Source organism: Mizuhopecten yessoensis, unplaced genomic scaffold, assembly GCF_002113885.1.
Source record: "Mizuhopecten yessoensis strain PY_sf001 unplaced genomic scaffold, ASM211388v2 scaffold10717, whole genome shotgun sequence".
Classification (NCBI taxonomy): Eukaryota; Metazoa; Mollusca; class Bivalvia; order Pectinida; family Pectinidae; genus Mizuhopecten; species Mizuhopecten yessoensis.
In genome coordinates, this window is record NW_018408686.1 from 346363 (window position 1) to 364383 (window position 18021).

The following is an 18021-nucleotide window of genomic DNA, read 5'->3' on the forward strand; positions in this document are numbered from 1 at the left end:
ACATCGTTAACGTGTGGCTAAAAGATTAACATAGTATCGAATAAATCAGTCTTACATTGTAAACGTGTGGCTAAAAGTTTAACAAGAAAGTAACGAATAAATCAGTTTTACATTGTAAACGTGTGGCTAAAAATTTAACAAGAAAGTAACGAATAAATCAGTTTTACATTGTAAACGTGTGGCTAAAAGTTTAACAATAAAGTAACGAATAAATCAGTTTTACATTGTAAACGTGTGGCTAAAAGTTTAGCAAGAAAGTAACGAATAAATCAGTTTTACATCGTTAACGTGTGGCTAAAAGGTTAACAAAGTATCGAATAAAATAGTCTTACATTGTAGCGTGTGGCTAAAAGTTTAACAAGAAAGTAACGAATAAAATAGTCTTACATTGTAAACGTGTGGCTAAAAGTTTAACAAGAAAGTAACGAATAAATAAGTTTTACATCGTAAACGTGTGGCTAAAAGATTAACAAAGTATCGAATAAAATAGTCTAACATTGTAAACGTGTGGCTAAAAGTTTAGCAAGAAAGTAACGAATAAATCAGCTTTACATTGTAAAAATGTGGCTTAAAGTTTAACAATAAAGTGGCGAATAAAATAGTCTAACATTGTAAACGTGTGGCTAAAAGTTTAACAAAGTAACGAATAAATCCGTTTTACATTGTTAACGTGTGGCTAAAAGTTTAACAAGAAAGTAACGAATAAATCAGTCTTACATTGTAAACGTGTGGCTAAAAGTTTAACAAAGTAACGAATAAATCAGTTTAACATTGTAAACGTGCGGCTAAAAGTTTAACAAAGTATCGAATAAAATAGTCTAACATTGTAAACGTGTGGCTAAAAGATTAACAAAGTATCGAATAAATCAGTCTAACATTGTAAACGTGTGGCTAAAAGATTAACAAAGTATCGAATACATCAGTTGTACATTGTAAACGTGTGGCTAAAAGTTTAACAAGAAAGTAACGAATAAATCAGTTTTACATTGTAAACGTGTGGCTAAAAGTTTTATAACAAAGTAACTTATGCAACAGTCTTACATTTTGACACGTCTGACTTTTTTTTATAACAAAGTTATACAACATTTTATCTCGTGAAACTGATTTGTTTTTCTAACGAAGCAATTAATAGAACAGATGAACATTGAAACACGTGTGAATAAAATCTTGATAATAAGAAACAGTTCTATATTGTAACTCTTGTTTCTGACGGTGCATATCGTTATTATCCGAATCACGATATATATAGGACACATTATATGAGTCCAGAAGCTACGACTGAGCTTCATTCAACGAACTGAGAAGGAATTTCTATCAACCCTTAAATGCAATCGCTGAACTGATGAGGTATTTGTATATTCACTCTTTACTTTTATCGCCGAACTTAAGAGGCATTTATGTTTATCCTTCTTTTTTTTACCACCAAATAGAGAACGGATCTATATTTACTTTTCTTTTTTTATCAACAAACTGTGGAAATATCTATAATTTAATTTTCCTTCTTTTCACCAAATTGAGGAGGTTTTTATATTTAATTTTGTTTTTATCACGAAACTGAGCAGGCATTTATATTTAATTTTCTTTGTTTTCACTAAACTAAGGAGGAATTTATATTTAATTTTCTTTGTTTTCACTAAACTAGGGAGGTATTTATATTTAAATTTCTTTGTTGTTACCAAACTGAGGAGGTATTTATATGAACTCTTCTTATCTGGCATTTACCTACATAAAACTATGACATAAATCAACGTGTTACGATCATAATAACCTCATAATTCTATAATACATGTTACTTTGACATTATTATGTGACTTTTACACAACCAATAAGAGTTTCTATGTGACGTTTCGATGACTAGTACAGTATGTACACTGTTACCTTTATCAGACAAGTGGCCAAGCGTAAAATGTGTACGAGTTGTCCACAAAATCTATGTCAATTCGGCAACGCTGTAAGCGTATGTACAATAGTTGTTATATATGTACCGAAATGACTCGATTCAGCTACGTTTTGTTTAATACTTGGTCATAGATGTTAGAGAGTATATGAGCCCCTTCATCTCGATTTAGAACTGGTCCACTGCGGCGTATGCAGATTGATTCCTTTATCTGCCTCTCTCTCTGTCCATTACTTTGGAGTTATCCCAGTCAATTACATTATTTTTCTGTATGGCATGGTCAGTGATTGCCGATTTAATTTATCTGAGACTCCGACTCCTTCTTTTCTGATCTGGTGAATTTCCTTCCTTCTTGGGTTTCCGTAACTTTCCAGTGTTCACCAAGGCGGACCCAAAATCGCCTTCTAATCTTTCCAATATACGATTTGTCGCAGTTGTTGCATGTTAAGAGTCCGTAATGAGAGTACATACATAAATCCTCATAATTATTAATGTATGACACATGATATCTGCCTCCAAAACAACAGATAGTGTAAAACTGCATATCGGACCATGTGGTAGTTCTTTCTCCATGCAAACGGAACTAGTGATATTCAATTCGCTGTTCACAACGTTCTTGCTGTTCAAACGCTCATCACATCCCTATTAAACCTTCCTCCTGTGCGTTCCGTGCTTTCTGGCATTTCCGTTTTCACTAGTCCGTCTGCACAGAGAAAGACCAAGCACATGGTTTTGTATACGCATTCTGCGACGTTTTCTTAAGGTGTATTATCCTTAGGTTATACTATGATATTACGAAGCATCTTGTGGGGCTTCATGGCTGTTGCTATGCCATGACCGCGATGTATCCTCTGGATGGTTTCCGATGTACTTATACGGGATGACCACTTGACCTTTGATTTGTTCTGATCCTTGATTGGCATTTTCTTGTTCTTCTCCCTTGCTTTAACACTGTTTTTGTACCCGTTTTATGGCCCATTCCGGATATGCACAGGTTTTCAGTGCCCTGGCGATGTGATTCCGCTCCTGTATTTTGTCCTGTTGTTCTGTGACTATTGTTTAACCTCTGTTGAGCAATGTGCGTACGGCGCCTAACGTCTGGTGCAAAGGATGCTGAGATTTGAAGTACAGGTATTGGTCCGTATGGGTCTTTTTTCTATAGAACAATACCTTCACGGTTCCATTTTCTTTCTTCACCAGTAGAGTGTCCAGGAGGGGCATTGTGCCGTTGGTTTCTTTCTCACATGAAAAAATTTGATGTTGTTAGTGGCATCTATGGTGTTGATATGGGTGGTCAAATCCTTCTGTGACCCTTTCTTAATTATCTCGAGTATGTCGTCAACATATCGTTTCCATAAACTATGCTTGTATTCTATGGGGGCAGTGGCTATTGCTTCTTGCTCTAGATGATGTTCCATGAACATATTGGCCACAATGGGAGACATTGGACTACCCATAGCAGTGCCGAAGCGTTGTTGATAGATGTTGTCTCGGAAACTTAAATATGTTATTGTCAGCACAAGCTCCAGCAGATCCATGATGTCCTGAATCTGGAGGTTTGTGTTCTTACGCCAGGATTTGTCTAATTCTAAGCGTTTCGGAATTTCCAAGTGTATCGTCAATGGGTGTGTTGTTTTAAAAAGAGAGAGACAACATAATGTGAAATGAATTCTTCGTCTTCCTGAATCTTGGTGGTAGACATAGCTCCCGCTAGATGTTTAGAGTTCTTGAAATGGTGTTCGTTCCTATTTACCCACTAAGAGGTCTCATAGACTCTCGCACATAAATGACCAAGTATTAAGCAAAGCGTAGCTGACTTGAGTCATTTCAGTACATATATAACAGCTGATTGTACATACACTTACAACGTAGCCGAATCGACATCGATTTGTGGACAACTCCTTCCCATTTTACACCTTTGTGTGCATACGCTTCACTGGTCATTTGTTCAATGAAAGTGACAGAGTACATAGCGTACTAGTCATCGAAACGTCACATATAAACACTTTTTGGTAGTGTAACAAGAACTTTTCATAATCAATACTTCTCAACCTGAGGAAATGTTTAGAAATATTATGTGACTTTGATTTTAATATGTTTGATACTAGAATTCAATATAAATGTTACAATGATATTAACTGGAATGTTTATATGACATAAATCAATATTGTACATGGTGTTATGGTAACGTCAGAGCACCAATGTAGAACACTTTTCAAATACATGTATATGCTATTTTGCTATACAAATGAGTGGTATATAAACGTAATCAAAATGGAGATAGATTTAAGCAATCAAAGCAATTTTTATCTGCCCACCACCTGTATATTGCCCATTAAATAAGTTAAAAAATAAAAACAAAATAGAATGAAACAATTCCTGCGAGGACGTACGGTGCGACAACATAGATATATTTTGCACATAAAAACATATTAGTTAAAATGGATACAGGACTTAATTTTATCAGAAAGTTTCAAACTTTCTTGAAATGAAGAAAAACAATTTACATACTGTCAGTGATTTTCATAAACAAAGTTATACGATAAAGTGTTCCAGTTTGGGTACCCGGCAAGCTAAAAAGTAAACCGAACTAAACTAAATGAGCTATATCAATAAATACACGCACTGGTGATACCCCAGAGATACATAAAATTACATCCTAAATATCATTATCTTAAACACATTGGTTTTTCAAAGAATTAGATAGGAGATATTAACTTTTTTTTTTTTATTAAAACGTGTTTTACTTTATGTACCCTCACGTTACTCTTCAAAACAAATACAGTCGTTTGCCGAATAAAGGATACTGTTATATTTGTCCAAACATCGCATCCAACAAATGTGTTCTAGATACAAATTCTTTTGTCCAAAGTATTGCTTTTCCTTTTTCGTATCGTAGCAAGCATAACTATGGTTGCCCTTCTTATAAACACATCCCAGATATGCTGTATTCAGATTAAGATTTTTGTGATTTTCGTGAGTTTCGGCATTTAGAACACTTCAATCGATAATCGATAATATTTGTGTAGAACATCAAGCCGGTCCACTGAAACTACATATGATTTAAGCTTATTGCAAGGTGTCTAATAGTTCTAAGATTTAAACTTCTCAAATCCATCTTTGATCTTTTAAAATCGCTGAATTAAGAAACGAGATCAAGCCTAATTTTCTCTTTAAAACATAAATATCAATTCTGGTGTAAGTTTTCAGTTTTTTAAATACTCAAAAAGAACTATTTAAAAAAAATCAGTGTTATTAAAAAACTATGATAACTGTTACTTTCGGCACTGTGTTTAAAGTTGACTATGAAAAAGTATTTACAAAGACTTTCATAATTAAGGGTCACTGCATAGCAGATGTCAATTCCTACCGAGGTCACTGGATACCTGAGGTAATCATCAGGCCACCATAAACCAAAATCCAAGGTAATCATCAGGCCACCATAAACCAAAGTCCCAAGGTAATCATCAGGCCACCATAAACCAAGGTCCCCAAGGTAATCATCAGGCCACCATAAACCAAAGTCCCCAGGTAGTCATGTGTCAACATACAACAGAAGTAAACACAAACTAGCGTGACCAAATAGCAGCAGTCAAATAATTAAAAAAATCCCCATATCAGAGGTCACCACATGACAGGAATAATGACCATTAGAAAAGACCATCATATACCAAAATTAATATATACCAAATTTTACGAAAAAGCAGTACATGATGATCATGTAAAAGAGATCGTGGTAACGAAATATCAGTGGTCACTATACACCAGGGGTCACCACATATCAGGGGTAAACATATATCAGGGTTCATCAATAATAGAGCCTTGAAGGAGACCCTTTATTATTTCCAACCAGTTGTCGTATTTGGACCCAAATCTAACCGACTGTTTTCTGCTGGTCAAGTAGATGTACATAGGTCTCAAAGCACCGCAGTTCAGACCATAAACTTCCAGCGTCCCGACCAGTAGGTCGTGAGGAAGGCAGTCAAAAGTCTTAGACAGATCCATCAGTATGGCGGCGACACTATCATGGTTGTTTAAGGCTTGGCGCCAATCCTCGACAAATCTCAGCAGGGTTGACTGTTGTCTGCAAAAACGAAACGTCAAATATTGTTAAAATATTCGGCCACTTTGTCACATGTAGCTCTTTCAAAGACTTTTGATATACAAGGTAGTACAGTTGTCTCAATAAATGCAGGTAATTCAAGTAAATATTCAAAACACATGTTGAGTGTGATCTCTGATATTGGCGAAAATGATTCCTTCGTTACTGTCACCATTATTGTCAATGTCAGAGTCAACATTTACATAAACATATTTAAAACAGTATATCTATAGAAAGAATGAATGGAATACATACTTCCGCATTACTGTTGCTTGACTTTAAGGTTCAGTTAAGTGTATCTCTCTTTATTGCTCTTGAAGTCTAATGTAAAATTCCATACACGTATATGTTATACCCCGGAAAATAAATTAGGGCTCAGGAAAGGGTGTCGTATTAACAATACTACATGTACTGTTATATGACCTCTAACCTCACTATGTAAACACAGCAGTCAACACCCTCCTCCCCCCAACAAAAAAACCCGATATTTGTTTTTTTAAATAAGGGTGCTGAAACAAATCCACAGCACACTGTCTCCGTGCCACGGCAATACAGAGTGACTGGTTTTGAATCATTGCACACCATTTGTATGTCGGGCCACCGAAGTGAGTTTGTTATTAGATCCTTTAACAGGTCATTTTCAACAAAACCGAAAAAACTCGCTGTCCTCTACACTAGCGTTTGTCGATAGTATAATTCAGTCAACAGCGTCTTTTAAATCGTCATCTGGTGTCTCGGGAAACTTCACATTCAACAGAGATTCACTTTCAATTTCCATTCACCCAGCTCGTTGTCATTCCAACCGTGTCGTGCCTGATGAGCTTAGCCACTGCACAACCGTAGTTTATCGGTCAACTACCTTCGCGAACACTGACTGACTTTTTGTAACTAAAATACTTTACAGGGTATTTTTGTTTCAAATTAAGATCTATTGTCAATTTTATCAAATTTATTCAATGTTTTTACGTTCAAACATATTCTCCAAGATGCGCTAACGCGCATCATGGAATATGTTTGAGCGAAACTGTGTTGCATACCCTCATAAATGTTAAAAAGATGCACTTTAAACCTGAATTAACATGTTTTGACTGTTTCATCTTTATCATTGTTACAGGTGGACTATGGAATCAGAACAGAAGTCTGAAAACCAGGACCGACAGAACGGACATACTCTTAAGGACACTGTCGACGATGGGGACGATGATTTTGTCATGGAACCTTGCGGAGTGGGCCCTTGTCGACCCTCGCTTTTCCAGCATATGGCAAGCATCCCGTGTTTTGTTGGATGGTACAGCATCATTGGACTTCTATCGCAGTCCTTGAATACGTATTTAGCCTCTCAGATCCCGAGCATTGAGAAACAGTTTGGTTTGTCGAGTGCCTTTAGTGGCATTCTGCTGAGTTTCAACGACATCGGATACCTAAGTGTATGTCTGTTTATCAGTTCATTTGCTCCATATATGCACATACCACGGGTTCTTTGTGCGGCGTTCCTCCTGTACGGGTTTTCAGGGTTGATTTGTAGTCTACCACACTTCGTCAGCCTTGCCAGTGGCACGCTACCATCGCTGACCCCTAATGACGTCATAAAGGACAACCTCTCATCGTCTCTACTGCTTTCTCCGATAAAAAGCCAGGCATTTCCTCTATGTGATTTGGTTTCCGGAAATACTTCTATACTAACTGATGACGCATGCGTAAACAAAATGAACAAGGGGAGCGACACAGACGAAACCTATAGTAAAGTCCGGACAATTTTTCTAGCCATATTCGGAACAGGCATGGTTCTTCAAGGTATAGGAAAATCATTACGAGGCCCTTTTGTCACAGTGTATATTGACGATAACGGCGAGAAAAGGAAAACTGGATTCTATCTAGGTTAGTGTGATTTTCTGGTAAACATAATGTCTTATTCAATTATTTGTTTGTCAATCATTTTAAACACTTATTATATGTTGATTATTTCGTAAATTTCAGCTAGTTTACTCTGTCGTAAGCGGCCTTTGTTAATTAAGTTTTCCATCATTTATCTCCCTAGTTAATTATTCCGTCACAATTCTCGCCCATATGTTGATTATTTCTTAAACACATTACTTAATTTTAAAAATTAACGTGGTTATGATGATGTTATGTCTAAAATTGATGATACGCTGATGAAGCGCTTAATTATGTTTTAAACGACTGAGCGGGTAAATAAATATTAAGTGGATTGTGTATTGGCTGTTGTGGATTGTGTATTTGGTGTTTTGGATTGTGTATTTGGTATGGTTACACAAAGGCTATTGGGTGTTTAACTACAACGATCATGTTCTGCACTCAGGAATTATCATTGCCCTTGCTATAGCCGGTCCGTCGATTGCCTTCGTTGTGGGTGGTATATTCAGCAGGATTTACGTCACTTTGGAAGGTAAGTATATTTCTTGTTTTAAATTTTACCGTTAATAGATAAAACGACATGCGGCATCATCAAATCAAGTTTGATAAGAAAAAAATACAATGACAGCATATCAGAAAATATTAGAACATAGAGAACAGAGAAAGACCAAAACATTAATTAATTTCCAAGGTCAAGGACAAGTTTTAGTGCAAATTAAGTTCTTAAAGTCAGATCACATTGAAATATTGAAAAAGATTAGCCAAGGTTAATTGCTATCACCGTATCCAGTTTTCGTTATGCATACCTCCATGTTTCACGTCTCAATGGTGTACATATTCAATGGCTCCCGGCTCTATTTGTCTTCCGGGACAAACTTTGATGTTCAATCGGGGCAATAATATATGCGACAAATTAATGCATTGATCAGGAAAATCATACTTATCAGAATATATTCCGGCATATCGACTTAAAGTCACCGTAAAACCTTCTACAGTTGCTATATCTGAATAATATAAAATGTTAACGTACTAATTAACCGGAAGTTGTATTTGAGCGCTCAATGATACTGATATCAATCCTGACAGATGTGGACATTTCCCCTCGGGATCCTCGGTGGATTGGGGCGTGGTGGATTGGCTTCATGATGTTTGGAGGTGCAGCTGTTATCTTTGCATTGCCTATGGCATTTTTCCCCCGTCATCTTAAAAAACCAAAGGCGATCATCGTTAAAGGAAAAACAACCAAGGACATGAAAATAATGGGAAAAATAAAAGGTTTGGTGACAGATATATATAACCTTTTTTACATTGATATCGAACACATCTGTATCCACTTGCGACATTAAATAAATGTTCTTGTCATTGAAAAGTCATAAAGTCATTCAACATTAGATTTCGTTTTGTCTGTATTTGTAGAGTATGTAGATGTTTCCATTTAAATGATGACTTCTTTTTATTTCAACAGAGCGGCTGACATCTTTCAGGCGTTGTTTTTCGAACACTGTGTGGCTTTGTCTCCTATTTAGCACCACGCTCCACCTTGGTTCCATCGGCGGGTATTTATCGTTTCTATCTAAATACATCAAAATACAGTTCAACATTCCTCTCTGGCAGGCCAACATGATTCTCGGTAAGTTAAGCTTTGAATAATTGATTATGATTGGTGAAAAACAATCCCGTTTTCTTATTTTCTTTAATAGCGCACGCATTTCAGTAAAGATGACAACAGTCGGGTCTGTATACAAGAGACCGTGTTCATGCCCATGCAGAGGCTTTGTATTGATGGGCCATTAAGCATTTATGATAATAAAAATAATTGTAACACGCTTAAATCATGTGACACATTCAAGATATCTAGTGGAAACACTAAAGATAAAATATACGGTATGAAGTCTTTAAAATCTTCTTCCAAATGTGAGTTTTTGAAATAAAATTATGTTGATGAATTTGATTTTGACTATGAGGACGGTTTCATGAATACGGGCCCTGCTTTCGATAGCCATCGAAAACCTCTGTATCAAGTTATGTCATCAATGAACGTTTTCAGTTTTATAAACAACGCCTGTCTTATATAAAGTTCTACAAATGCTTTGTGGAGTGCAGAGGAGTGGAATCTTATAAATATCCAATGTCTACTTCAGACACTGCTAGGTTGTACCTTTGTGCGGTATATATCCCGGGTATTATTATATAACTATGACATATTCGTGCAATAATTCATACAGTCAACTGACCATTGATTAATAGAATCTTCCCCTACCTTGAGGATGTGACAGAGAAATCTCCTACCCAAGAGGTGATTTTTATTGACAACCAACAAAAATCACCCCGATGGTAGGAGATTTCTCTGTTACACCCTCAAGGAAGGGGGTGCTTATTTTTTCTCCCAAGATATTATTTCAGTCACAACTCCGACAATAATCTGCCTTTGTTTGTAAACAAATTACATGTGGAGAATGAATATCGTTATTCACTTTTGATGACGTCACAATTACACCGGTGACACATTTTAATGACGTCATAATTGAACAACCTCAATCTCAAACCCCAGGGGGTGACAAGCTGATTTTTCCCGGCTGAAACGGGAGACACACCTGTGAAGAGTGGGAGAAAAAATGGTTCATATTTCTTGTGTTACAAAAACTAAGAATACTGCCCAAAAACATGTGGTTTATGCCTATCCTTCCGCCGCAACACCCGGTCTTATTCCTTTTTGCACTTTCAAGATTCTCCCCGTAAAGCTTGACTTTGTTCTTATTCTTTATCGATTTATCGAATCCTGGTTGCGTTGACACTTCGGTATTCTCTTATTGATTGAACCTATTAAGTGAGTAAGAACAAGAGTATACGTTTGCCACTACAGCGTCTCTCAAGGTTGCTGTCGGATTAGGAACATTTGTGGGAGGCCTACTGACAAGGATGATCAATCTCACACCTAGGAGGACTATTGGGCTAATGATATCTATTTATACTATATACGTGGTAGTGTTCACCTCGTCTCTCTTCCTAGGATGTGACCAGCCTAAATTTGTTGGCCCTGAAAAGTAAGTATAAGTGCATGTATTTGAATTTTTCAACCCATGGATCAAATGCAGGATGCGGCCCACTTTTCATGGTCCATTGACTTCGTCAGCATCTCCATTAACATCAAGATGTTGCGTTTAAGTTAGTTTCTCTGACACTATAAGTGCTAGACCAACCAAACATGTGCATTGATGGTCAATGCGGGGCACATGCGAGACATATCAATGCGAATGATTTGTTTAAACTTTATTTTACATACTTTCCACTCAATCTTAAAGATAGGTAGACGGATTTATATAATATCAATATCTAGCTCGGCGTATAAAACATAATTTACACCTAATGAGCGAAAGAAAATATAATGATTAATTGTGTACCATTTCGTCCTTGATGCTGTTGTTTTTAGTCTAGATTAACAGCACCGCATGGTTTGATTTAAAGGAGATAAGCAAAACATGTAAACTGTTTGTCTGATAAAAATGATAACCAATGTATGCAGCCTGGCATGACACCTTCATACGGTAGAGTATATATAATATAAATTAAGACAAGTTTACACAATACAAAAATATAATGTATGTATGGGAACAAAATGATCATTGATATACTTAAAAATATCAAAGGGCTATATTCCTGTACTTCTTCTGGTGTGAGGCTGCTTCGGATATGATATGGAAAATGCACATCAGAGTTTTTACATCAGATATCTTTTAAGTGGTAATTACAGGGAGTATGATAATTGATATATATAGGATCTTAAATAAGTTTTCATTCCATATGAGATTTTATGAAACCAGTCTAAGGAGTTTTTATTTTTGCGAGCCTTGGCGAGCAAAAATTAAAACTTCGAGACGAGTTTCATAAAAGCTCATATGAAATGAAAACAAATTTAAGATACTTTTTATTACATAACTTACATTGTAAATGTAAATTTTGAGCAATATTTTTGATGAAAACAATAAAAATCGATTATCAAAAAACATTTCCTGTTTGCTTGCAGGTACAAATACAATAGCCCGATGCGGCAGAAATATGAAACTTTTTTTGTCAATTTTGATAAACTGGGTACATACTCAGACCTGACCCTATCATAACATAAAACATACCCAGACCTTACATCTTACATGAAAAACGCTCCAAGGTATATTACACTAGTGACATATGTAATTTTTTTACACGGGCGATTTCACTGGATAAAAGGCCGATTATGTGATAAAAGGTTATATGTGGTAGCTTACATCACATGGAGATATTCTCAAAGGGAAACGAGTTTTCAGATACCCGAGGACTGACACATTTTTGAAAACATTTGATAAATAAAGGATCAATCTGCATTACATGTTTCCTTTATTTGTTTAACTACAGATATCACCCTAATCAGAACGTAACGACACAAGGCTGTTCCAGCGGATGTGATTGTAAGGATGATGTGTTTTTCCCTGTTTGTGGTTCAAATGGCGTCAACTATCATTCACCCTGCTACGCTGGCTGTTCCGCAGCCCCACAAAAGGGACAGGTAATTTATCATCATTCCCAAAATAAAGGACGGGTACCTGGCCATCATTTCGGTTGACAGGGCAAACAACTGTTTATCATATCTGTCTAAAGAGCTGGTACATTATTTTAACTGTTCATCTTATCATTCAAAAGGGCAGGTAACTGTTCGTGTCATCATTCTAAAGGGAAGGTAACTGTTCGTGTCATCATTCTAAAGGGCAGGTTACTATTCATTTCATCATTACAAATGGCAGATAACTGTTCATTTAATCATTACAAAGGCATGTAAATGTTCATCATATAATTACAAAGGGCAGGTAACTGTTCGTTAACTGTTTCCCAGGAGTGGATACCTGTCTATCCGTTCCTCTCACAGGTCAGTTAACGTAAAGTTTGTGGTATCCATCAAATAGGTGGCAGGTTACAATTTGCAGTCTCCGTCAAAAGGATATTTTGTATATCTGGCTTGTGAAAGTGGTATTTAGTCAGTAAAACACCGTGTAACGTGTGTGTCGTCTCTGAAAGGCAGTTGACATGATATTGCTTACGAAATGTTCTAGAAACTTTTTCTCAAATATCTTCAATAAGATTCATCAGTTTGGAAGTATGTTATATCAAAATGTTACGTCCTACACAAAAAATGTACGTGTTAAACGTGTTGCACCGTTTCAAGACCGACTAGTCCCTTTGTCGAGCTATGGCTGAGTGAACAATTTAAGTTAAAACACCAAAGAACAATGTCAAGGTCAATATTTCTGACAATTTATGAAAATATCTTCATCAATATCATATTTGCGTGAGCCAATAACATTATGCTGCTTTAGGTATGGGTTTGAAGAAAAAAAAATGTGTTTCGTTTAAGATTTTTAACAACTGTACGTGTATTCCGGATGGGAGAGCGACCTCTGGTGAATGTGAGTCCGACTGCAATACCATATACCCATTCGCCGTGTTGTGTGTAATAGGAGGACTACTTAATGCGCTGCTCATTTCACCGGGCTACATTGCAAAACTCAGGTAAAGCATGGAGTTTATCACAATATCTGTATTTAGATTTGATTAAGTTCTCCTAATACGTTACGTACGCTTAGTTGTGACCGATAAGATCATTTTTAGTAAAACCTGATTGGCAGTGGTCCGTTAGAGTTATAAATAAAAGGGTGGAGGGGGGAGAGTTTTTTTTTTTGACTTTTATGTTTCAGTAAAATATTTTGTCGATGATTTTTATATAATAATACACTGCAATATTCGACGGTGGAATATAAATTGATACAAGGTCGATCGAACAGTAAATAGACAGCTTATTAATTAATACGTTATGAATAGGCTGGATACACATTGTCTTGATATATATGCGATTTATTTTAAGAACTAAATGTAAAATGTAGAGGAGAAGGTACCTGCAGGCCGATGGAGACTATGGTCGCCGTTAGCATCTCGCAAGCAAATATGCTCTTTCTTTGTTTGATATGAAAGTCTATGTTTTTTTTATTAAGTTCATTCAAATACCTTATGGTTTTGTTGTCAACTTACATTTACATGTGTCATCGATGAAAATTAATATAGTACGCTTACCCTCCCGGAACAACTGGTCCTATTCTTTCTGCATATCTTTTCCGTTATTATTGACGCTATGATGCATTTTGCCTTTGGAAGTAGGAGTTGTTGTATAGTTTGACCGTGTGTGTAATATTGTGATAGATTTTATGGTGACGATGTGGTTTATTAGTCGTTTTCTTGTTGACGTTATAAAAGTAGTTTAGTTAACATCACATTTGATGATGTGGTATATATTTTGTTGTGTGTTGACGCGTTGTCGATATTTGTTGACACTGTAGTATATATTTTTCTATTTGAACTTTTCGCGATATTTAAGTTCATGAAAGGGTTTTCACCTAGCTAACAAAAGACATTTAATTACGACAAAAAAATCAAAACTATATGAATAATTACGCCTAGTATCATTCTGGTCAATATCGTCACATTTATTATTACTGTAACAGTTGATAAGTCATTAGCTGGGTACATGTAGAGTCAAAGAATGGAAACAGTAAATCTGCTGCCATCCTTTTGTTACTTCAGAACGAGGCTTTCCGGCTTTGACAACATAACCTTACAGAATTATTATACGGAACGCAATTACTGATACAAATATTGTTCAGATCATCAACAATTACTACACTCTTAACGGTCCATCAACGCGGAAGAAGTCATTAGGTCAAATGACCGATAAAACTTACAAAAAAACCAATAGGATAAAAACAAACCTAAACGTGGCCACGATTAAACATATTTTTTGAACAGACGAACAGTTTCCAGGAAGCCGATTTTGTTATGGACATTTCTCTGAAGGTCAATACAATCTAATAACAGGTGTTCATTGTAAATATTTCATGAATTATTATGCATTGATGCTGGACTTTGCTTTGAAATAAATAAGGATGGTATTATATGAATGATTAAACTCGTGGAAAAAATTAACAGATATGCAGCAGGCTATCACCGATTCCTTTTTATTTCCACAGATGCGTGGAGGACCGAGACAAAGCCACTGCATTAGGCTGTATGGCCTTCTTCGGATCCGTTCTGGGTACGTATCATGTTATGATGTGTTAGTGTCTCGGAATGTATCATGTTATGATAGGGTCAGGTCTGTGTATGTATCATGTTATGATAGGGTCAGGTCTGGGTATGTATCATGTTATGATAGGGTTAAGTCTGTGTAAATATCATGTTTTGATAGGGTCAGGTCTGTATATGTATCATGTTATGATAGGGTCAGGTCTGGGTATGTATCATGTTTTAATAGGGTCAGGTCTGGGTACGTTTCATGTTATGGTAGGGTCAGGTCTGGGTACGTATCATGTTATACTAGGGTCAGGTCTGGGTATGTATCATGTTATAATAGGGGCAGGTCTCGGTATGTATCATGTTATGATAGGGTCAGGTCTGGGAATGTATCATGTTATACTAGGGTCAGGTCTCGGTATGTATCAGGTTATACTAGGGTGAGGTCTCGGTATGTATCATGTTATAATAGTGTCAGGTCCGGGTATGTTTTATGTTATGATAGGGTCAGGTCTGGGTATGTATCATGCTATAATAGGGTCAGGTTTGGGTACGTATCATGTTATGATATGGTCAGGTCTGTGTATGTATCATGTTATGATAGGGCCAGGTCTGGGTATGTATCATGTTATAATAGGGTCAGGTCTGGGGATGTATCATGTTATGATAGGGTCAGGTCTGGGTATCTATCATGTTATACTAGGGTCAGGTCTGGGTATGTATCATGTTATACTATGGTCAGGTCTGGGTATGTATCATGTTATGATAGGGTTAAGTCTGTGTAACTATCATGTTTTGATAGGGTCAGGTCTGTATATGTATCATGTTTTGATAGGGTCAGGTCTGGGTATGTATCATGTTATGATAAGGTGAGGTCTGGGAACGTATCATGTTAGGATAGGGTCAGGTCTGGGTATGTATCATGTTATGCTAGGGTCAGGTCTGGGTATGTATCATGTTATGCTAGGGTCAGGTCTGGGTATGTATCATGTTATACTAGGGACAGGACTGGGTATGTATCATGTTATGATAGGGTCAGGTCTCGGTATGTATCATGTTATGATAGGGTCAGGTCTGTGTATGTATCATATTATAATAGGGTCAGGTCTCATTATGTATCATGTTATGATGATAGGGTTAAGTCTGTGTAAATATCATGTTTTGATAGGGTCAGGTCCGTATATGTATCATGTTATGATAGGGTCAGGTCTGGGTATGTTTCATGTTATGATAGGGTCAGGTCTGGGTACGTATGATAGGGTTAAGTCTGGGTAAATATCATGTTTTGATAGGGTCAGGTCTGTATATGTATCATTTTATGATAGGGTCAGGTCTGGGTATGTATCATGCTATAATAGGGTCAGGTTTGGGTACGTATCATGTTATGATAGGGTTAGGTCTGTGTATGTATCATGTTATGATAGGGTCAAGTCTGGGTATGTATCATGTTATACTAGGGTCAGGTCTGGGGATGTATCATGTTATGCTAGGGTCAGGTCTGGGTATGTATCATGTTATGATAAGGTCAGGTCTGGGAACGTATCATGTTATGATAGGGTCAGGTCTGGGGATGTATCATGTTATGATAGGGTCAGGTCTGGGTATGTCTCATGTTATGATAGGGTCAGGTCTGGGTATGTATCATGTTTTAATAGGGTCAGGTCTGGGTACGTTTCATGTTATGGTAGGGTCAGGTCTGGGTACGTATCATGTTATACTAGGGTCAGGTCTGGGTATGTATCATGTTATACTATGGTCAGGTCTGGGTATGTATCATGTTATGATAGGGTGAGGTCTGGGTATGTATCATGTTATAATAGGGTCAGGTCTGGGGATGTATCATGTTATGATAGGGTCAGGTCTGGGTACGTATCATGTTATACTAGGGTCAGGGCTGGGTATGTATCATGTTATGATAGGGTCAGGTCTCGGTATGTATCATGTTATGATAGGGTCAGGTCTGGGTATGTATCATGTTATGATAAGGTGAGGTCTGGGTACGTATCATGTTAGGATAGGGTCAGGTCTGGGTACGTTTCATGTTATGATAGGGTCAGGTCTGGGTACGTATCATGTTACGATAGGGTCAGGTCTGGGTACGTATCATGTTATGATAGGGTCAGGTCTGGGTATGTATCATGTTATGATAGGGTCAGGTCTGGGTATGTATCATATTATGATAGGGTCAGGTCTGGGTTTGTATCATATTATGATAGGGTCAGGTCTGGGTATGTTTTATGTTATGATAGGGTCAGGTCTGGGTATGTTTTATGTTATGATAGGGTCAGGTCTTGGTATGTATCATGTTATATTAGGGTCAGGTCTGGAAATGTATCATATTATGATAGGGTCAGGTCTGGGTATGTATCATATTATGATAGGGTCATGTCTCGGAATGTATCATGTTATAATAGGGTCAGATCTGGGAATGTATCATATTATGATAGGGTCAGGTCCGGGTATGTTTTATGTTATGATAGGGTCAGGTCTGGGTATGTTTTATGTTATGATAGGTTCAGGTTTGGGTATGTTTTATGTTATGATAGGGTCAGGTCTGAGTATGTACCCAGTTTATCAAAATTGACAAAAAAAGTTTCATATTTCTGCCGCATCGGGCTATTGTATTTGTACCTGCAAGCAAACAGCAAATGTTTTTTGATAATCGATTTTTATTGTTTTCATCGAAAATATTGCTCAAAATTTACAATTGACCTTCATTGTTGGAACTGTTGTAAAAGTTGTCTTCATATGCGCGTTATTACGCTGTGTATATATTTAAATGGTACTTGTAGTACTTATAACACCGCCCCAGCATGTTGGTAATTAAGAAATGAACATACGTGCTGCTACTTACAGCACATTATAAGAGACAACTTATGAGAGAACCACCTGAAGACTTTATTCCCTCTACTTCAGGGAACAATTACGATCAAACTAGATTTTCTGCACCAATGGTCACATTTAGAACCTTATTATTTTCTCTATATTTCCGAATACTTTTCTAGACATAGATTACTCTCAGAGGTTTACTTTGTATTATCTGGTTACACCCCCCCCC

At 36.8% G+C, this 18021-nt stretch overlaps 1 protein-coding gene across 3 annotated transcripts in view; it reads left to right on the forward strand.

Moving 5' to 3' along the window:
- Window positions 1-1247: 1247 nt before the first annotated feature.
- The window catches only part of LOC110462009 (solute carrier organic anion transporter family member 2A1-like), an 18044-nt gene continuing 1270 nt past the window's right edge, over window positions 1248-18021 (forward strand). Inside the window, exons 1-10 of one of the 3 annotated variants that reach the window (XM_021515770.1) lie at window positions 1248-1347; window positions 5238-5288; window positions 7114-7877; window positions 8320-8406; window positions 8961-9149; window positions 9340-9504; window positions 10738-10918; window positions 12264-12414; window positions 13258-13412; window positions 14921-14985. In XM_021515770.1, coding sequence (XP_021371445.1) covers window positions 5254-5288; window positions 7114-7877; window positions 8320-8406; window positions 8961-9149; window positions 9340-9504; window positions 10738-10918; window positions 12264-12414; window positions 13258-13412; window positions 14921-14985 — 1792 coding nt within the window. In that variant the 5' untranslated portion in view covers window positions 1248-1347; window positions 5238-5253. Of the gene's footprint in view, window positions 1348-5237; window positions 5323-7113; window positions 7878-8319; window positions 8407-8960; window positions 9150-9339; window positions 9505-10737; window positions 10919-12263; window positions 12415-13257; window positions 13413-14920; window positions 14986-18021 lie in introns of those variants that run through there. The other 2 variants (XM_021515771.1, XM_021515772.1) reach the window with 2 other exon arrangements.